The following is a 22022-nucleotide window of genomic DNA, read 5'->3' on the forward strand; positions in this document are numbered from 1 at the left end:
GAGATCATGACCTGAACCGAAATTGGATGCTTACCCGACTGAGCCACCCAGGCACCCCTAAATAGACTGTTCTTGAATGGGCTATAGTTGCAGCCTTGGAAAGTGTCACAAATTAGGAATAAATGATTCTTGGTCACATTATAAAAACTCAAATTTCAGTAGATAAGGAAATCTGTTGACTCTTGTTACTAAAAATCTAGATAGAGTATTGGCTTTAGGCATAGCTGGGTCTAGGAGTTAGAATAATGTTACCAGGACTGTCTCCAAAACAGTTTTGTCTGGCCTTCCTCTGTGTTAGCATCACTCTCAGGTGGGTTTCTCACTTCTTGAAGGTAACTTTTTGTAATCCTAGGTTTTTATGATTCTTAAGGCCTCTAGTGAGAACTTCATTCTCTAATTTCCATGACACAACCAAAGGAGGACTCAGACTGACCAGTCTGGTCATGCATTCAGGGGGTCGCTGAGGAAGAGAGGCATGCTGTGCACACAGAAGATGGCAGAAGTCCGAGTATAATAACAGACATGGAAGGAGGATCATGTAAAAAAGTACACCTGAAAAGTTATGGGTGACATGACTTAATGCCTGTGATGTTATTTTAACTATTGGTGGGAGGGGGGGAGTGGAGGCAGAGGGAAGACAGAAAGTTAGAAAAACTGATCAGTGTTAAAGATGGATAGTACATATATAAGCACTCCTTTTATTATCTATCCTTTTTTTTTTATTTTTTTAATGTTTATTTATTTTTTAGAGAGAGACAGAACGCGTGCAAGTAGGGAAGGGTCAGAGAGAGACAAAGACACAGAATCTGAAGCAGCCTCCAGGCTCTGAGCTGTCAGCACAGAGCCCGACATGGGGCTCGAACTCACGAACTGTGAGATCATGACCTGAGCCGAAGTCGGATGCTTAACCGACTGAGCCACCCAGGCTCCCCTTGTATTATCTGTTCTGCTTTGGAGAGCGTTTAAAATTTTGCTTAAAGAAGTTAAGAACAAAAATAAATGCAGTTTCTAATTGGCTACAATTGTTTCTAAGAAATAAAAGGTAAGAGAGACACTGAGAGGAAAGATTATATGTCACTTGTCCAGAAGGGAAAGTCTTGGGATAGATCCTTTCCTTAGACAGCTGATTTATCTATTTTTGGTCCTAGAAATGTTATCAGTCAGAGTCTACTCAGGAAAACAGAAACACTCTGGGTATTTCAGAGAGAGTGAATTTAATATATGAAATTGGTTCCAAAAGTCTTAGAAGGGCTAGAACAGCAAAATGGAAAGGAGGGCCCAGAGGGAGCAAGAAGGATTCTAATCATACATCAGAAGCTGCTGTGTCCCTGACCCGGAGCCCACGAGCCTGTGCTGGCTGCTGTGTAGTTGATGCTGTCACAGTCAGTTCTGGATCTGCCAAACAGGTGCCACTTTTATCAGCGATGGAAAGACCAAAGGATAGAAAGGCTGTGGAGTCCAGAATCACCCAACCCTAGGCCACTACACCAGCCATCAGCCACTAGCCATTGCTGCCTTTCCACTGCCCCAAAACAGGACATTTCTATTGCTTCTCGGCCTTTTGGCTAAGATCAAGTGTAAAACAGGAAACTTCTTTTCCTTTTACTGACCTCCTATCGTGCTTCCTATTGAAAGAATTGAACCGGAAGCCAGCTGCAAGGAAGGAAGCCCAGGAAATGTCATTTGCAGAATTCCAATTCCATCAGAGAGTAGAGTAGAGCAGGGCACGTGTTGAGCTGAGAGACAACATGTAAATGACCAGCACAGTCCACCCTCTGGGCAACTTGGCATCTATATACATCACTCTTCCCATCTTTAAAATTCTAAATAAATTCATGAGTCTGTTTTACAATATGTAACTATCCTTCATACCAAAAAAAAAAAAAAAAAAAAAAAAAAAGTCCTCACCCACTTCCAAAATGGGTGATGTTAATTCCTTTTCTAGGTCAGTCATAATCAAATTTATTAGAATCATGTGATGTTTCCCTGCTGGAAGTGTTCCTGTCTTGGGAGCTAAGACCTTGGCAGGGACAGAAAGCAAAAATTCTGTAAATGGGTTATTAGAGATAAAAGTGAAAGCACTCCCATCCCTTGATTTCTAGCCATGGAAAAACATAGCATTATATATTGGTCAGTGGTTAAGAGCATATTCCACATCCATTTGCAGTTTTTTTTTTTTAGTTTATTTATTTATTTTGAGAGAGAAAGCGAGTGCACACGCACAAATGGGGGAGAGGCAGAGAGAGAGGGAGAGAGAGAATCCGAAGCAGACCCTGAGCTGTCAGCATGGAGCCCTAGCCTGACTTAGGGCTTGATCTCACCAACCATGAGATGATGACCTGAACTGACATCAAGGGTCAGCTGCTTAACTGACTGGACCACCCAGGCGCCCCAACCACATCCATTTGGATAGCACGCCTATCTCTCAGGCTGTCATCCCTCAGATGGGGTCATAATGGAATATTCACTTGGTTATTCTACCATTTTATCAGGCGAGCTGCTTCTGGGTGGCAGAGTAGATGGCAAGCTTCATGGCGGCCAGGGAAAGAGGCCAGCTGACAGCCACAGAATAGGTCGCCTTGTCCACTTGATTTCTGAAAGCCTCCTCTGAAGTGGGTACCCTTTAGTAAACATTCACCTGAGCTCTAAAACTTTATACTCTGTGCCTGCTCCAAGAGGTATATCCACCTGCCTTTTCCCCATGCCTCTTCCTCACATGGCCACCAATCCTTCTATCCAATTCTTTCTAAATCCTTGATTGTTTGGCCAATTTGTTAGCCATTGTCCATGGATCAAGGTAAAACCTGTGCCTGTGTCTATCTCTTTGGCCATGCAAAGTGGACCACCAGATGCTCACTGGGGAGACTTTCCTTACCAGTGTCTTTCAGGGGCACTCCTGATTGGAGTTATGATGTTTCTGCCACCCACTTCCAGCTGGTGCCAGCATATTACACAGAGCCATCTATAAATCACGCTTCAACTTTTTCTTCCTAAGTCAGCTAGTTTAGGAACCCAACAACCATATGTGTGAGTGGTGGAAAAGCAGCAGTGTACTAGGAGTAGGAACTGTGGCATGGGCCCCCTGCTCATGAACTTATTTCTGGATTCAGGACCTATTCAGTTCAATCTTGTACGTAACATTTGACCTTGGTATGAAGTGCTGCTGCACATGCCCAAATGTATAATTTGGTACGTCAGGAACACCCATGATAGGCAACTCAGGCATACCCACTTGATGTCCATGGTCAGGCATCAAGCTCTAATAAGAGGGCCTGGTGGCATTCCAAAAGCTCTTTTTCAAAAGGAGAATAGTTATTTGGTGGAGAGGTATGATGGTTAATTTTACGTGTCAGCTGGACTGGTCTACAGTGTACCCAGTAATTTGGTCAAACATTATTCTGGGTGATTCTGTGAGAATGATTTTGGATGCACTTAACATTGAAATTGATAGGAAAGCAGTTTGCCCTCCCTAATGTGAGTCGGCCTCATCCAGTCAGTGGAAGGCCTGAATAGATCAAAGGACTCATCTTCTCCCACGTAAGAAAGTATTTCTTCCTGCCTGACTACTTTGAGCTGACTACTTGGGTTTTTTCCTGCCTTTGGGCTCAAACTGAAACATTGGCTCTTCCTGGGTCTCAAGCCTGCCAGCCTTTGAACTGGAACTTGCGTCATTGGCTCCCCTGGTTCTCAGGCCTTCAGTCTTGGACTGGAACTACTCCATCCAGCTTGCCAACTGCAGATTTTTGGACTTGTTACCCTCTAGACTCATTTGAGCCAATTCCTTATAATAAATCTTATATATACATATGTGTGTGTACGTGTATGTTTATATATACGTGTGTGTGTGTGTATGTATGTATGTGGGTATGCATTCTATTGGTTCTCTTTTTCTGGAGAACCTTAATTCAATACAAGAAGTATTGAATTTTCTCCCAAATTCTAAGGGCCATAATTCCTCTACTGGGGATGGCCATTGGTGCCATAAAGCATCCTCTAACACCACTGGAGTTGCTGTGTCATAAGGCCTATGTAACAGAGCAACTTGCACTGTAGCCTGGACCTTCTGCAGAATCTTTCCTTGCTCTGGGCCACAATTAAAACTGTCCATCTTGTGAGTTACTCAGGAGATATAGGTTGGAATAGCTCCTAGACTGAGGCGTAATGTTGCTCCCAAACCAAAAGATTCCTGCAACTTGCCTCTCTTTCTGTGGTGGGTGGCATAAGGTAGAACAGTTTGTCTTTCACTTTATATTGGGCTAATCCCAACTTGTCGCAGATCATATGACCCCTAAAAATTTCAGCAAGGAGGCGGGACCCTCAATCTTCAGGGTCTTTGTCTCCTACCTTCTGGCATGCATTTGTCCTACTAAGACACCTAGGATAGTTGCTGCTTTCTGCTCGTTGTGTCCAGTCAGGACGACATTGTCAGTGTGTGAACTGTTGTCCCTGACAGGTAAGAGCAAACTGCAGCTCATGTTCTTGCTAATCCATGTAGAGATGAAAACATCTCTCCAAGTCAATAGCTGTATCCCAGGTGCTGGCTACTATGCCAGTTTGTTCCAATGGAAAGATCACAACGCTTGACCTTGATAAGCCCCTGCCTACACTGGTGGGTCACGATGCTGTTCTGGGTACCCAGAGATTAACATCAATTCAGAACCAATATCTAGCAATCCCTCGGAGCTCTAGATATTACTCTTTCTCAGTCTTCAGTCATCCTAGTACATGGTTTCACTTACATTCATTTAGTAGGACATCATTTACCAGGACATTATTTCAGGTCTCTTTGAGGAAGACAGGGAGGAAATGTTCCAGTACGCACTCGTGGTAGTGTAGTATCCTTCTCTGATCAAAGGTTCAACACATCCAGTTCTGTACATTGGTTTAGGTCTGTGGTATACATGACAGGCTGTCATGCCCCCAGTAAGGCAAACCAGCTCAGATTCTTGCTCAAGAGACCTAGAATTTCTGTTTATTTGTTTTTACTTTTGTTTGTTGGCTTTTTGGTGATAGAGGTCAATTTAACACTTTAGGAAGCTGTTCATCTGGATAATTCTTAGAGACAACATGGTCAACTAGCCATCACCAAAGACCCACTCCTGCTGTGTATATGGTAATTGTGTACACATTGTCTCTGGCATTTAACCACTGTCACTTGGCCTTTGCCACTCTGGGATCTCGTCATCCTCATTTCAGTGAAGACATCTCCCTTTGTCATTTCCATCCTATAGGTGACAGCTGCATTCTCTTAGTGAAGGAAGTGTCATCTGGATCTCTGGGTTTCTTCCTCCACATTATGGCAGGAGTTCTGGCATCTCAGCTTCATTGAAAATAGTCCACCCTTGAGTTCAAGTTGTGGTCTGCCCTTGACACGAATTTTTAGAGCCATTCCTAAGTGTTTGAACTAACACATAAAATCCAGTGCGGCCTTATGAATAAATCCAGCCTGTTTCAACATGGTAACCCTCAGAATCCGTCACTAAACATATTCCCGTGTTTGCCAAGGTAAATTAGAAAAACCTTGCAATAGTTTTGGTTTTATAAATTATCTCCTCCCATATGATATTTTTTTCATTATTCCCCGGGAGAAATGCTGCTTCTGGTTATGGTCCGTGGCAATAAGTGGTGGTGAGGAGTGTTTGGAGGAAAATTGCATCCTCTTGCAGGGCAATTCCCTCTGGTGTGTTATTACAGAGTCTTCGAGAAAGGGAAGGCTAGTCTCCTCAGACGAAGGAGAGGCTGCTTCCTGACAAGGGAGGCTCATGGGAATTTACAAGTTCCAGGTTTTCAGAGTGTCTGAATCTATTCAAATGTTCCCAGTCCCAGGGTCTCCTTCACAATCAGCACCCATCATATAAGAGACTTGGTCAGATGTAAAATCAACTTAGGCTGCAATTTTACAACCCACACAATTACATTTAGTGTCTGATTTTTAGCTATATCTACCCTGTGGCTTCACAGAGGTTCCTTTAAGGTCCCTGTCAAAGTTCTCTGGTTTTCTAATGGTTGACCTGAGCTGAGTTTTAAATTTTTTTTAATGTTTATTTTAAAAAAATTTTTAATGCTTATATTTATTTTTGAGAGAGAGAGGGAAAGAGAGAGGGAGAGGGGCAGGGAGAGAGGGAGACACAGAATCCAAAACAGACTCCAGGCTCAGAGCTGTCAGCACAGAGCCGAACGTGGGGCTCAAACTCCTGATCATGATCTGAGCTGAAGTCCGATGCTTAACCAACTGAGCTACCCAGGCACCCCATCAAATGTTTATTTATTTTTGAGAGAGGGCGAGAGAGAAAGGGACAGAGGATCTGATGTGGGCTCTGTGCTAACAGCAGAGAGCCCAATGTGGGGCTCAAACCCACAAACCGTGAGATCATGACCTGAGCCGAAGTCGGATGCTTAACCAACTGACCCACCCAGGCGCCCTAAGCTGAGTTTAAAGCTTGGAGCTTGTCATTTCCTTCCTGTAAGTGCTCCAGTACAGTCAGAAGCAGCTCACCTGATGTGTCCTTGTAGTCATCATTACTAATGTCATGGTGAGATAGAGCAGCCACTTAGTCTCCCAAAGTGTTCGCTTCAGTAGGACTTCACCTGAAACAAATGATGACAAGTAATCAGAATGCCACTACAGGACATGGATTACCAGTATTTCTGTTTTTCATTGGCAATAAGGCCATTATTCTGTTCAAGCTCAAAACAGCAAACCAACCCCCAAGCCCTATTTTAGAGATTCTATTTCCTGGGACCTTTTCTGTTACCCAGGTTATAAAGTAAGAGTCCTATCCAGAAAACAGATGCCATTCTAGATATTCCAGACAAAGATACTTTGGAAATTATACAGGTGTGGGAAGGTGTGGGAGAGCACAAATGAGGATGGGGGCTGGGAGAACAAAAAGAAGGAAATAATACTCAGGGATCACAAGCTGCTAATGTCCCTTGAAGCATATACCCTTGCTGGAGCCCTTGAGCATATACCTGCTGCTACACTTTTGGAGACACAGTCCAGGATCCGCTGAGAGGTAACACTTCGATGAGAGCTGGAACCACCAGAAAGATTCCACATCTGCCTGAGCTGCTGTAGTCCAGAATCTTGCCACCCAGCTGTCACTACAGCAACCACTAGCAACAGTGAGAGCTAGAGCAGGGAGTTCCCCTCTTCCTCCAGCCCTCCAAGTCCCATTGTACCTATCCTGCAGGAAGCCAGCTGGTGAGAGATACTGGGTAATGTAGTTTGCAGACTCTCAGCCCCATCAGAACAGAGCAGAATATGGGGTGCCTGGATGGCTCAGGCAGTTAAGCATCTGACTTCGGCTCAGGTCATGATCTCATGCTGTGTGAGTTTGAGCCCTGTATCAGGCTGTATACTGATGGCTCAGAACCTACTGAGCCATCAGCACAGACATATGGCAGGGAGAGCAAGTGCAGAGCCTGCTTCAGATTCTGTGTCTCCCTCTCTCTCTGCCCTTCCCCTGCTCATGCTCTGTCTCTCTCTCTCAAGTATAAATAAAAATTAAAAAAAAAAAAAAAACAGGGGCACCTGGGTGGCTCAGTCAGTTAAGCAACTGACTTTGGCTCAGGTCATGATCTCACGGTTCGTGGGTTCGAGCCCTGCGTCGGGCTCTGTGCTGACAGCTCAGAGCCTGGAGCCTGCTTCGGATTCTGTGTCTCCCTCTATCTCTGTTCCTCCCCTGCTCATTCTCTGTCTCTCTCTGTTTCTGAAAAATAAATTTTAAAAAAGTTAAAAAAAAAAAACAGAGCAGAATATAAAAAGGCAGTTTGGGGGCTTAAAAACAATAGGTAGATAACCAGTACAAAAACCAAAATCAGTTGCCTTAGTTATGAAGGCCCTGCTTACTTACAAGGGCAAAGAACAAATGTATTCAGCCAAAGATGGGTAGGTTAAAGAAAAATGGCAGCTTCTCCTGCCTGTCAGTTGCTGTAGTCTATCCATGGAACAGTTTCACCAGTAGAAATCCCTTAAATATTTGCTGAGTATTACTATGCTGTAAGCTGGGCTCATGCTGTTATACTTTAATCTTGTGATTTGTGATTTAAGTGGAAAGTATAAATCAGAGTAGATTAAACATCAGATATACATTTTTATGTTAACTACTGTAATTCTACCAAATTTCCCATATCCTCATCGTTTTCACAAATAATGCTATTTTACTTAGAGATCAAAGGCATCGGAAATGAGCCCCGATATCATCTTCCTTTAGAGATCTGTACACTTTTTCATTATCTCTTTCTGTTGCAAAGAAGAAGGTATCCTGTCCTCCTACCCCTCACTAATCCTTTTTTTTTTTTTTTAATTTTTTTTAACCTTTATTTATTTTTGAGACAGAGAGAGACAGAGCATGAATGGGGGAAGGGCAGAGAGAGAGGGAGACACAGAATCGGAAGCAGGCTCCAGGCTCTGAGCCATCAGCCCAGAGCCTGACGCGGGGCTTGAACTCACGGACCGCGAGATCGTGACCTGAGCTGAAGTCAGACGCTCAACCAACTGAGCCACCCAGGCACCCCTCACTAATCCTTTTCAACAATAACCATTTTAATGTGTTCTCAATCTCATTCCTCCCTGCCCTATCTGGAAATTTATTTCTTCAGTGAATTTTTTCTTTCCAGAGTACTCAAATTCTTCTTCAGTCTTGATGACACCTCCCCTTTCTATCACTATCTGCCTTATCCTTTCACCTCACAGCAAAATTCTGTGGAAAGAGTTGTATGTACTCTCTCCTCCATCCCATTCTCTGTGAAACTCACCCCAACACAGGGACACAGATACACACGTGCACACACATAGACACACACAGGCACATACAACATATGCAAACATGCACATCACACACACACACACACACACACACACACACCACATATGCACACATGCACACATGTGCATGTGTGTACACACACACACACACACACACACACACACACTACTGATCCATCCAGTGCTTCTCCTTGAAGCACTTTCTTCACTTCCGGGATGTCTTCCTGGTTTTCTGGTTTTTCTCTGGCATCTTTCTTTGCTTGATCCTTATCCTTCTATTCCCTAAATGTCAGAGGGCCAGGGGCTCACCTCTATTCTATGTGGCCTGCCTCCTTTGGTAATCACATCTAGTCTCATGACTTTAAATACCATTCAAATGCTGATTCCCAGTTCCCATCCCCAGCCTGGACCTATTTCCTCACCTCTGCTCGTATGTCCAACCGCCCACCCTTTCTCTCTTGTTGGATGGATAACAGGACATGTTAAACTTACCATGTCCAAACTTGAGCTGCAGAGACCAGCCCCCACGGGTTCCTTTCCTAGTCTTCCCCATTTCAGTAAACGGTAACTCCACTCTGCCAGTACCACGCCATTGGCCTCAGGGTCACCCTTGATTGTTCTCTTGCTCTCCCTGCCATATGTGTGTTACCTGGTTGTGGTCCTGTGTGTGTGTGTGTGTGTGTGTGTGCGCGCACACATGCGTGTGAATTGCCTTTTCCCTTTTATCTATCGGAGTCTTTTCATTAAGGCTCTTAAACTTATTCTTAATCCTATCTTGGAATTAGAGCCTCCTTTCAAGACGGGAGAACATGGCATGGGAATTCAGCCGCCAACGTGGGATATTTCACTTTAGGGAATAGTCTTATGACTGCCCTTTGACACAGTCTGCTGCTGGTCATTCTGCCAGGCCTCAGCCTTCTCCCTCAGAGGTCCTCTGTTACTCCTTCCACTTGTCAAAGGCAGTGCTCAGATGTCTCCAGTCAGGAGACAGTTTTCTACTTTGCTTTCACTGTTAAACATCTTCTCACTCCCTATCAACTCTCAGGAGCCTGAGTGACTACCGTTTGCAACACGTGACAATACTGAAGCTCACTTAGAACGTCTACAGGTTGCCTAGAAAAGAAAGCAGTATCTGACTGAAATTTAAACTAAAAAAACAAACAAAACATTTTTCCTCCACGGAATTCACTTTTCACTAAAACTGTATAAAACACTTTCATGTCTGAAAAAGAACTGACAATGTGTTGGATGTCAATTAATCATTCCTCTATGAAATCAATTTTGATTCCTTTCAGAATCAGGAGTAGATTTTAAAGAAAAGCTGCACTGGGGCTCCTGGGTGGCTCAGGTGGTTAAAGCGTGTGACTTCGGCTCAGGTCATGATTTTGCAGTTTGTGGGTTTGAGCCTCACATCGGGCTCTATGCTGACAGCTCAGAGCTTGGAGCCTGCTTCGGATTCTGTGTCTCCTTCTCTCTCTGCTCCTCCCCCTGCTCCTGCTCTGTCTCTGTCTCTGTCTCTCTCTCAAAAATAAATAAAACGTTAAAAAACATTTTTTTAAAAGAAAAGCTGCACTAATAATTAGAAGAAAGTGATCAAAGAATTCAGAACCTTCAGAAATAACTTATAAAGCGAGATTCTCTGGTTACAAGTAAAAGGAAAGCCAGCTCATGCTGGCTTAAGGAAAATGACATTTATTGGGACAGGTAACTGGAAAGTCCAAGGATAGATATAGCTTAAGGCATTGCTGGGACTAGGACTGGGGTTGGCAAAAAGCAGCCTGTGGCTATTTCTGTAAATAAAGCTTTATTAGAACACTACTCTACCCATTGCTTCTCCCGTTGCCTATGGCTGCTTTTGTGCCACGGTGGCAGAAGTGAGTAATACAGTGGTGAAGCTGGGGAGTTGTGAGAGAGAGCCCCACTATGATGTGTGGGTTTCCCACCCCAAATCAAGCAATTCTCCAAGACTAATCCAACTCCGTTCTGACACTGTCTACCTGGAGATAGCATCAGATTCACAGGTTAAGGGCTCAGTCCCGCAAGATGGCCCCCACATCAGATGCCCATCACTAGTCCAGGTTGTTACCTGTGCTTCTGACTGACTGGAGGACCCCCTCCTTGGGTTCGAATAGTTTGCTAGAGTGGCTCACAGAACTAAGGAAACCAGTTTACTCACCAGATTACCAGTTTATTACAAAAGATATTAAAGGATACAGGTGAACAGCCAGATGAAGAGATACATAGGGCAAGGTTCCAAATGCAAGAACTTCTTTCCCATGGAGCTTGGGGCCAACAAGTGGATGCATTCTGGTTCACCAACCTGGAAGCTCTCAGAACCCTGTCCTTTCGGGGTTTTATGGATGCTTCATTACATAGATGTGATTGATTAAATCATTGGCTGTTGGTGCTTGATTCAATTTCCAGCCCCTCCCCTCTTTCCCAGAAGTCATGGGGAGGGACTGAAAGTTCCAAACCTCTAGTCTAATTAATCTAATGTAATGGTTGGTTCTCCTGGCACAACCCCCCCACCATCTTAGGGAACTTCCAAGAGTCACCTCATTAACATAAACTCAGCTGTTGTTGAAAGGGTTTTTTTTTTTTGTGAATAGCAAGACACCCGTGGCACCTTTATGGCTCTGAAGTGATTTCGGGAACTGAGGATAAAAGACCAAATATGAGAACAAAACATGCTCTTGGGGACGCCTGGGTGGTTTAGTTGGTTAAGCCTCCAACTCTTGATTTCATCTCAGGTCATGATCACGGTTTGTGAGATCGAGCCCTGCGTCTGGCTCTGCACTGACAGCGTGGAGCCTGCTTGGGATTCTCTCTCCCTCTGTCTCTGCCCCTCCCCATTCATGTACGTGCTCTCTCTCTCTCTCTCCCTCTCTCTCAAAATAAATAAATCAACATTTTTTTAAAAGATGCTTTTATTGCTCTTATTGCTTAGGAAATTACAAGGGTTTGGGAAGCAATGAGCCAGGGACCATTGGCAAAGTCAAAAACATATATTTATTATAAATAATAATCTCATACCCACAAACCCTGAAATATTCCCTGCCTGGCCCTTTACAGAAAAAAAAAAAAAAATTACCAACCTAGGAAACAGAATGATGTCAGTGGGATCTGGCCTTTCTCTGTTTCGCTGCTCTGCTTTCCTCAGCGTTGGCCCTTTCTCATGGAGGCTCTGTCATGGTGGCAGAAAGAACATCTACAATATATAACTCCAGGGTTACATCCTCACGGGAGTGGTCTTCTTTCCAGTTGCTCCAGTAAAAATTCTAGGATTCACTTTGATTGAACCTCCTTTCCTTGCTTTGCTTGGTGTGTCCATCCTCAAGCCAGTAACTGGCCATGGGAATGCAGTGCCCCGATTTGTCAGGTCTAGGTCACAGGTTGACCTCTGGAGTGATGAGTCAAGTCAGTATATCCCAAACCATAAGAACTGAAAGAGATGAAGAGGTGATCCTCTCAAGAAAAGTTGTGGGAAGCAATTGCCAGAAAAATGAGAAGAGGAAGAAGTCAGAATAGAATAATGAGTAAATGGAAGGGAAGTTGTATAACAGGCTGGTAAACGAAAACATCACTGAAAGAATTAAAATCACAGCTTTTATTTTTAAATTTTTTTTATTAAAATTTTTTTTTTCTAACATTCATTTTTTGAGAGACAGAGAGAGAGAGAGTGCAAGTGGGGGAGGGACAGAGAGCGAGGGAGACACAGAATCCGAAGCAGGCTCCCAGGCTCTGAGCTGTTGGCCCAGAGCCTGACACAGGGCTCGAACCCACGGACTGAGAGATCACGATCTGAGCCAAAGTCAGACGCTTAACCAACTGAGCGACCCGGGCCCCCCTAAAATCACAGCTTTTAAAGGGCTGCAGCTTCTTCTGTTAATGCAGAAATAAATATTTTCCCTTTCATCAGTTCATTTAAAATCAAGAGTTTAGATCCACTATACGAAATTACTATTTTTATTGGTCAGAATGGTTAAATCCTGGCAATTTCATGCAGTGTGTGCTGGTTACCTAGGGCTGCTATAACGAAGTACCTCAAACTGGGTTGCTTAAAACAACCAAAATGTATTCTCTCAGTTCTGGAGGCTGGAAGTCAGAAATCAATCAAGGTGTTCCCTCTGAAGGCTCTAGAGGAGACTCCTTCCAGCCTCTGGGGGAGGTATTTCTTGACTAGTATTGCATGACTCCAGTCTCCACCTGTTATTTCACAAGGGTTTTTTTTTTTCTTCTTTGTATTTATGTGTCCTCTCCTCTTCTTATAAGGACAGGAGATCCTAATCCAGTGACCTTGTCTTAACCAATTATTTCTGCAAAGACCCTATTTCCAAACAAGGTTACATTCTGAGGTTCCGGGTAGACATGAATTGTTTTTTTTTTTTTTTTTTTTTTTTCAAGTAGACATGAATTTTGAGGGGACAGTATTCAACCCACTAAGTTCACTTAATATTATTGGAGACTGTGCTGAAAAAGCAGAAAATTTGTCTTTTCAAAAGTCTCTGATTCGGTAGAAAAACAAAAGTAAAGTATCTCAGGAATGCAAAGATAATTCAACACCCAGAAAATGTAATATACTAATGATTGTTGTGGCTTGAATTGTGTTCCCCCCAAAAGATATGTCTAAGTGCCAACCTGCAGTACCTTATTTGGAAATACAGTTGTTGCACAGGTAATCAGTTAAGATGAGGTCACATTGGAGTAGGATGGGCCCTTAATCCTAAATGACTAATGTCCTTTTGCTCCAGATCAGAGCCTGGAGCCTGCTTCAGATTCTCTGCCCCTCTCCCCGCTCTGTGTGTGTCTCTCTCTCTCTCAAAAATAAACATTAAAAAAATTTTTTTTTAATAAAAAAAAAAAAAAGGACTAATGTCTGGGGCTCCTGGCTGGCTCCGTCGGTAGAGCGTGTGACTCTTGATCTCGGGGTTGTGAGTTCAAACCCCATGTCAAGCCTAGCGCTTACTTTTAAAAAATGGCTGTAGAAAATGACTAATGTCCTTATAAGAAGACATTGTGAAGACACAAGGAGAGAGCTCCTTGTGAAGACACAGAGACACAGGGAGAAGACAGCCATGTGAAGATGGAAACAGATTGGGGTTTTGCTGCCACAAACCAAAGAACTCCTGGTTTCACTAGACACTAGGAAGAAGCAAAGAAGGATTCCTCCCTCACAGGTTTCAGAGGGCGCATGGCGCTGCTGACATCTGGTTTTAGATATCCAGCATCCAGACTGCAAGATAATAAACTTCTGTTGTGTTAAGTCACCCAGTTTATGGTACTTTATTACAATAGCTCCAGGAAACTAATATACAGATTAAGAAAGAAAAAAAATGTAAATACCACATACGCATTTAATAAAATTGAGCACTCATTTATGATAAAAATTTTTAGCAAGTTGGAAACAAAAGGGTAACCATCAAACGCCTATACTAAACATCAGTCTTAATGCTGAAATTTTAGGAGCATTTCCATTCAGTCAATATAAATAAATCTAACAAAAATATGCAAGATCTTAATAAAGAAAATAAGGGGGAGCTCCTGGGTGACTCAATTGGTTAAGCATTCGACTTTGGCTCAGGTCATAATCTCACGGTTCGTGAATTCGAGCCCTGAGTCGGGCTCTGTGCTGACAGCTCAGAGCCTGGAGCCTGCTTCAGATTCTGTGTCTGTCTCCCTCTCTTTCTTCCCCTCCCCTCCCCTGCTTGCTCTCTCTTTCTCTGTCTCTCAAAAATAAATAAACATTAAAAAAAAAAAAAAAGAAAGAAAAAAGAAGGAAACATTACTGAAGAATACAAAAAAAAGGCCTAAATAAATGGAGAATTATACTATGTTCCTGGATGATAAGACTCAATATCATAAAGATGTGAGTTTTCCCATAATCTATAAATTCAATTCCAAAATAAATGCCTATAGGATTTTTTTTTTTTTTTTAGTGAAACTTGATAAACTTACCCTAATATTTATATGGAAGTAGAAAGAGACACTTCTTTTTAATGTTATTTGATGAATTAGATGGGGGAATTCATTTTAAAGTTTTGGCAATTAATACTGTGAAGTATTACTGCAGAGATAGACAAATAGACCAACTGAACTGAACAAAGGGCTCAGAAATAGATCCATGAATTTATGTAAACTAAATGTATAACAGACATAGTATTACAAATTAATGGGGAAAGGATAGACTATTCAATAAATAGTGCCAGAAAAATTGGTTACCTGAATGAAAAAAATTAGAATACCACATGCAAAATAAATAGATTAAAGCCTTAAACGTGAAGAACAGAACTTTCAAAAATATCTTTATGTCCTTGAAACAGGAATTTTTTTTCTTTTTTTTTTTTTTTTAATTTTTTTTTTTTTCAAAGTTTATTTATTTTTGGGACAGAGAGAGACAGAGCATGAACGGGGGAGGGGCAGAGAGAGAGGGAGACACAGAATCGGAAACAGGCTCCAGGCTCTGAGCCATCAGACCAGAGCCCGACGCGGGGCTCGAACTCACGGACCGCGAGATCGTGACCTGGTTGAAGTCGGACGCTTAACCGACTGCGCCACCCAGGCGCCCCATTTTTTTTTTTTTTTTTTTTGAGAGAGAGCATGCATGGGAAAGAGAGAGAGAATCCCACACAGGATTGCACTATCAGCGTGGAGCCCGACTCGGGGCTCGAACCCATGAACTGTGAGATCATGACCTGAGCCGAAATTAAGAGACGCTTAACCGACTGAGCCACCCAGGTGCCCCTAAAAGCTTCTTTTTAATGAAAACCACCTTAAGTGAAGTTAAAAAGTCAAACCACAGACTGGGAGAAGATACTTGCAAAGCATATAGCTGATGAAGGATTAGTATGTTGGCTATTTAAAGGATATCTATAAATAAATAAAAAAAAGACAACCCAACTTGAAAAATAAGAAAGGTTATTGTGTAGATAGCATTATTGCCCCTGTTCATCATCCCCTGCCAATATTCACACCCTTTGCTGTGTGACTTCACAGTTCTTCCCACTCACGCAGCACGAGATATTTCTTCCTTTGACTTTAGATTTGGCCATGGCATTTGCTTTAGACTATTAGAATATGGTAGATGTAACAGTGTGCCACTTGCAAGCCTAAGCCATAAGAGGTCTCATATATTTCCACTTGGTCTTTTGTACCTTTGCCATTATCACGAGATGAAATTGGCCAAGCCAGCCAACTGGTTCCAGGAGGAAGGTATGAGACCATGTAATAACACAACTAACCTGGACAAGCTGCCTAAATCAGCTGACTCCTAGGTATGTGAGTGGACCCAGGCAAGATCACAGAGCTGCCCTAACAAGTCCAGCCTAAATTAGCCAACCCATAGGCATGTGAGCTAAATAAATACTTATCGTATGGCATTGTTTTTTGTAGTTAGTTAGTTGTTATACAGTGTTAGTTAACAACACTGTAATGAGCAAGAAATTCTCCGACTCACAGTCAATAAACATTAATTGTACGATCCACACAAATAAAAGCAATGACATACCATTGCATATTTGAAAGATTGACAAATTAAAAAGTATAATACTAAGTTCTGACAGAAATGAGAAGTAGTAATTGATATATACCGTTAATGGGAGTGACAGGGCTCTGGCCATTGCATTGCAAGTGTAAGTCCCCTGGGTGAGGCATCCAGGAAAGCCATTCCACACAGCCCCCGCCCCGATTAAAAAAAGAAGACAAACTGGGCTGGTAATTGTCTTTTGTCTTTTCCTCTCCCTGCCAGGAATGTGGACATCAGGCTGGAGATGGGGCAGCTGCTATCTTGCAACATGAGGTGTTTTAATTTCATTGATTGTATTTTTCATATATTAAATCCATTTGGTTCCCCCTCAAACCTACCTCTTCTTCCCGCCCCTCCCCCCACTGGTTTCTTTTTTTTGTGGATAATAATAAAAGTAAAAGGAGAATGGCTAACATTTATGAAGTACTTTTTACATGTCCCAACATATAATTTGGAGTGCTCTGTGTACCTCAGCTCATTCAATCCTCACAATAATCCTATGAAAGAAGTGCTATTTTTTTGTTCCATTTTACAGGTAAGGAAATGGATACAGAAGTTAAATAAATTGCCTGGGTTCATACAGCTATTAAGTGGAGCCAGAATTCCAAATCCAGCTACCCGGCTCTAGCGTCTATGCTCATGACTATTTGCTACTTTTTATTCTCTTTTATCTCTTCGACCGTCTTAAAAAGGCTTATTTAATAGTCTCTTGGGTTTTTATTTTCTAAAATTGTTGGCGTTCCTATTCTCCTGTTTGTTCCACCTGCTGATTCTTCTTTATAAAGAATGATTCCCTTGTATGTTTTAACATTTTTGACTCATTCATTCAGCAACACTGATTGAGCACGTATCGTGTGGAGCTAGGGATACATAAGTAAAGCAGGCCAAGTCTCTGCTCTCTTACCTTAAATTCTAGTAGGAGAAAACAGTAAACAAGGGGACAGAGAACAGAAGGGAGTGATTATATAGGATGGTAAAGGAAAGATCTCTGATAAGGTGACATTTGAAAAGAGACCTGAAAATGTGAGAATGTGAGCTATGTGTATATCTGGGAGAAGAATCCCCAAGCAGATAGAATGGCCAAGACAAGGGCTGCACAGCAGGAACATGCCTTGAATGTTCAGGAATGGGCAGAGGCCTGTGTAGCTGGAATGTGGCATGTGAGGGACAGAGCAGAGCAGATGAGGGCAGAGAGACACCCGGACGCGAGAGGTGCCCATCACGCAGGGCCTTTGAGGTCATAACTTTGAGGCTGGATGGTGGGGGGGCCTTTGGAGGCTTTTTTGTGAGTCATAAGCTCAAAGATGGTATTTAAAACTATGAGACCAGATGGGCTCACCCAGAGAATAGTGTTAAGTAGAGAAGAGGTCTGAGCCCTGAGGCCTGGGACCTTCCAGCTGTAGGGGAGGAAAATTTTTCCTTGACCGTCTTCCTGGCTGGGTCTGGAAGTTAAACTGACAAAAGCAAGTTAACACGAGGAACGCAAACAAATTACTTAATGTAAGTTTTACATGACCCAGAAGCCTTCATAAGGAAATGAAGACCGGAAGAAACAGACACTGAGTATATTTTTATGCTAGGTTGGATGAAGAGCGGACAGGACAGTCGTGGAGGAATATCGTAGGTCAAGGAGTAGGAGATAAATTTAGTAAGGGGGGGGGGAACTCGCCAAAGCCTGTTTGTTCACATTCTTTTCAGCGTCCCTTTGTTTTCTGAGATAAGGAATCTCTTTCTTCTGGGTATACGGAGGGCACCTCTCACAGTAGGGTTATTTTTGTTGCAGGGGAGAAGGGAGGGGGGTGTCAGAGTGACCTTTCTGCTTCTGCTGTTTTCCCAAACTTCTTTTGTTCAAAATATTCAAGGGGCGCCTGGGTGGCGCAGTCGGTTAAGCGTCCGACTTCAGCCAGGTCACGATCTCGCGGTCCGTGAGTTCGAGCCCCGCGTCGGGCTCTGGGCTGATGGCTCAGAGCCTGGAGCCTGTTTCCGAGTCTGTGTCTCCCTCTCTCTCTGCCCCTCCCCCGTTCATGCTCTGTCTCTCTCTGTCCCAAAAATAAATAAACGTTGAAAAAAAAAAATTAAAAAAAAAAATATTCAATACACCAAGGTGCCATATTTTAGGGTAGCGTGTCCGGAATCCCCCAGCACTGAGAGATTAGGAAAATGAACACCCAGCAAAGGAGACTGAGAAGGAGTGGCTGATAGGAGAAAAACCATGGAGGAGTTGGTGTCCCAGCATCAAGTGAAGAAAGTGTTTGAGGATGAAGAGAAGGACCCACTGCCTCAGTAAAATGAGGACAAAGGAATGGCCATTGGATTTGACATGCAAGTTACTAATGAGCTTTTTAAAAATGATTTTGATGGATCGGGATGAAACCTGATAGAGAACAGAAGTGAAGACGGCAAGTGAAAAGAGCAAACCAAAACACGCTTTCAATGAATTTTGTGTGAAGGGAGCAGGGAAATGAGTAGTAAGCTGGGGCGCCTGGCCGGCTCAGCCAGTAGGGCATACGACTCTTGATCGCAGGGTCATGGGTTTGAGCCCCATGTGTGGTGTAGAGTTTACTTAAAACAAAATTTAAAACCATTGTAGAGAAATGAGTAGTAGCCAGAGGTGGATTGTGAAACCAAGGGAGGTTTTGTTTGCTTGTTTCTTTTTAAGATAAGAGGTATTAGGCACCATGACGATCCAATATTGGAAACTATCCACTTTATATGAAGAAGGGAATGACTTTGAGTTCAGCATAAGCAGAGCTTACTTCCCACCTGGCTTGGTTCCTGAGAGCACCCCTCCTGAGCGGTTTTGCATTTACTTCTGCCAGGCGCCCAACGGGCCCTACCAGCCCAGGACTAATTTTCACATTAAAATTTCACCTTGTGGTTTGCCACACCAAACAGGTAAAATCAATTTGGATTCCAGAACCTCAAAAAGCAAAGGGTTGGGGGTGCCTGGGTGGCTCAGTCGGTTAAATGTCTGACTTGGATTTAGGTCATGATCTCGAGGTTCGTGAGTTTGAGCCCTGCGTCGGGCTCTGTGCTGACACCTCAGAGCCTGGAGCCTGCTTTGTGTCTGTCTTTTCTGTGTCTCTCTTTTCTCTCTTCCCTTCCCCTGCTCTCTGTCTCTCAAACATTAAAAAAAATTAAAAAGCAAAAGGTTTGATATCTCACCTAGGTACTTTCCCCCGCCCCCCGCCCCCCCCCCCCCCCCCAGTCCCACAAAGACAAACTTTCTTTGTTTTTTTGCCAGGGATTTATGGGCAAAGTTTACTAGTCTTTCTTCATTGAGGTCGTGGTCCTTAGAGGGTTCCTACTTGTTACTTATCAAAACCCGAGCCCATAGATCACCATTTTGCTGGAAGCTGTAATCTTTCCCCTCATTCTTCCCCTGGCTAATTCCTGTTCACCTTTTTTTTTTTTTTTTTTTTATCAACGTTTATTTATTTTTGGGACAGAGAGAGACAGAGCATGAACGGGAGGGGCAGAGAGAGAGGGAGACACAGAATCGGAAACAGGCTCCAGGCTCTGAGCCATCAGCCCAGAGCCTGACGCGGGGCTCGAACTCACGGACCGCGAGATAGTGACCTGGCTGAAGTCGGACGCCCAACCGACTGCGCCACCCAGGCGCCCCTCCTGTTCACCTTTGAGGTCCCAGCCTAAAGATTACTTCTCAGGGAGGTGTTCCCAACCCTCTCCATCCCAATCTCGACTGACTTACTCTTCTACTCACAACATTGTCTTTCTGTCTTTGCCCTTGGCAAGTCATTTGTGACTTCACGTGAGTGTTTGCTTAGTTCTTGGTCCCCCTCTAGACTGAACACTGCATGAACCCAGGAAGCAAGCCTGTTCAGTTCAGCACATAGCAGAAAGCCTGATTCATAGAGGATACTCAGTAAAGGTTGGTGACTGAACAAATAATTGTCCCCGAATCACGTAACTAATAGCACAGTACTAAGTAATCTCCTGTGTTTTGGAGACTGTATTCTCCAAGAAAGTGTTTTTCAGTGGAAACAAGAGAGAGGTTTCTGATGGCTGTTTCAGTTGCCTGTGTCATTTCGGTTAACCACGTGTCTTTTTCCCTCCAGCATGGAGATCTCCTCTCACCAGTCCCACCTCCTGCAACAACTAAACGAACAACGCAGGCAAGATGTCTTTTGTGATTGCAGCATTCTGGTTGAAGGGAAGGTCTTCAAAGCGCATCGAAATGTATTATTTGCTAGCAGTGGCTATTTCAGAATGCTTCTTTCTCAGAATTCAAAGGAGACCAGTCAACCCACTACAGCTACATTTCAGGCTTTCTCCCCCGACACTTTTACGGTTATCCTGGACTTCGTCTATTCCGGCAAACTCTCTCTTACTGGTCAGAATGTCATAGAAGTGATGTCAGCTGCTAGCTTCCTTCAGATGACTGATGTCATTAGTGTATGTAAGACCTTTATTAAATCTTCACTAGACATTAGCGAGAAAGAAAAAGATCGCTATTTCAGTCTCTCCGATAAAGATGCTAATTCTAACGGTATAGAACGTTCCTCCTTTTATAGTGGTAGCTGGCAAGAAGAAAGCGGTTCTCCACATTCTCACCTAAGCCCAGATCAAGGAACAGGTATAATAAGTGGGAAATCTTGGAGCAAGTATAATTACCATCCAGCCTCCCAAAGGAACACCCAACAACCTTTGGCCAAGCATGAACAAAGGAAAGACTCCATTAAAAAGTCCAAACATTGGAGGTTGTCACAGCCTTCTGAAGTTGCTCATTATAAGTCTAGCAAACGAGAAGCTCGGACATCGGATTCTTCCGGCCACATTTCCCAGTCGGAAGAACAAGCACAAGTTGATGCTGACATGGACTCTACTCCTGTTGGCTATCCGTATGGTCCAGGATCTGATGTCACATCCAGAAGCTTTCCAGGTACCCCAAAAAAGCATCAGTCCTCTCAATGAGTTTCTAAGACTCCTATCCAAATCAGTCCTATCTCAACATGCCCTTACTTTGAAGTGTTACAGGCAGTTAAACCAAGAGGTTTTTTTTAAGTCCTACTTCTCTAATGAAATTTATTGTATAAGACATAAATTTAAATTTTTAACTAAAAATAATATTGGCTAAATTTGAGAATAGTCAAGACTTAACAGACTTCTGAGGTACAAAGCCAAGATTTCCAAACCTGTGTCAACAGATGATTAGATCACTGTTAAGTGTGTAAAGCTCTCTTCTAAATGGTTTAAATCCCTAAGGGGCATAGCTTCACTTTAAATAGGTTATTTTTTTTCTGAATATTCACTCAGGAGGAGTACTTTTATAGAGAAAAGTTAAACAGAGCAACCATGTGAACTTACAAAGGTTCACAGACCCAAGACCTACCAGAAATGAAACTATATCTGATTTTATTGAGATATAAATACATAATTAAAAAAAAAAAAAAAACACACAACCCATAGCATTGACACTGTAATCCTATATGCAACAATAATATGAGACATCTCATTTTTATGATAGTAGTAAAATGCAGAAACATTATTATGTAGGTTGTTGGTTTCAGTAATTCTCCCCTCCCTGCCATAGAGAACAGGGATTAGAAATGCATGTCATTTTTTTTATGTTTATTTGTTTTTGAGAGAGAGAGACAGACTGTGAGTAAGGGAGGGACACAGAGAGAGGGACACAGAATCAGAAGCAGGTTCCAGGCTCTGAGCTGTCAGCACAGAGCCCGATGTGGGGCTCGAACCCATGAACTGTGG

The 22022-nt window shown here is 43.0% G+C and overlaps 1 protein-coding gene and 1 long non-coding RNA gene across 4 annotated transcripts in view; one reads left to right on the forward strand and one right to left on the reverse strand.

The window, feature by feature from the left end:
* Window positions 1–22022, reverse strand: part of LOC147577902 (uncharacterized) — a 125962-nt gene that overhangs the window by 103433 nt on the left and 507 nt on the right. The gene's annotated exons all lie outside the window — the stretch shown is intronic.
* ZBTB8A (zinc finger and BTB domain containing 8A) overlaps window positions 1–22022 on the forward strand; it is a 69836-nt gene that overhangs the window by 34352 nt on the left and 13462 nt on the right. For all 3 annotated transcript variants that reach the window (XM_086716336.1, XM_086716337.1, XM_025912462.2), the window contains one exon: window positions 20372–21195. In XM_086716336.1, coding sequence (XP_086572462.1) covers window positions 20373–21195 — 823 coding nt within the window. In that variant the 5' untranslated portion in view covers window position 20372. The remainder of the gene's footprint in view (window positions 1–20371; window positions 21196–22022) is intronic.

Source organism: Puma concolor, chromosome C1 (genome assembly GCF_028749965.1).
Source record: "Puma concolor isolate L17-30 chromosome C1, mPumCon1.1.hap2, whole genome shotgun sequence".
Taxonomy (NCBI): Eukaryota; Metazoa; Chordata; class Mammalia; order Carnivora; family Felidae; genus Puma; species Puma concolor.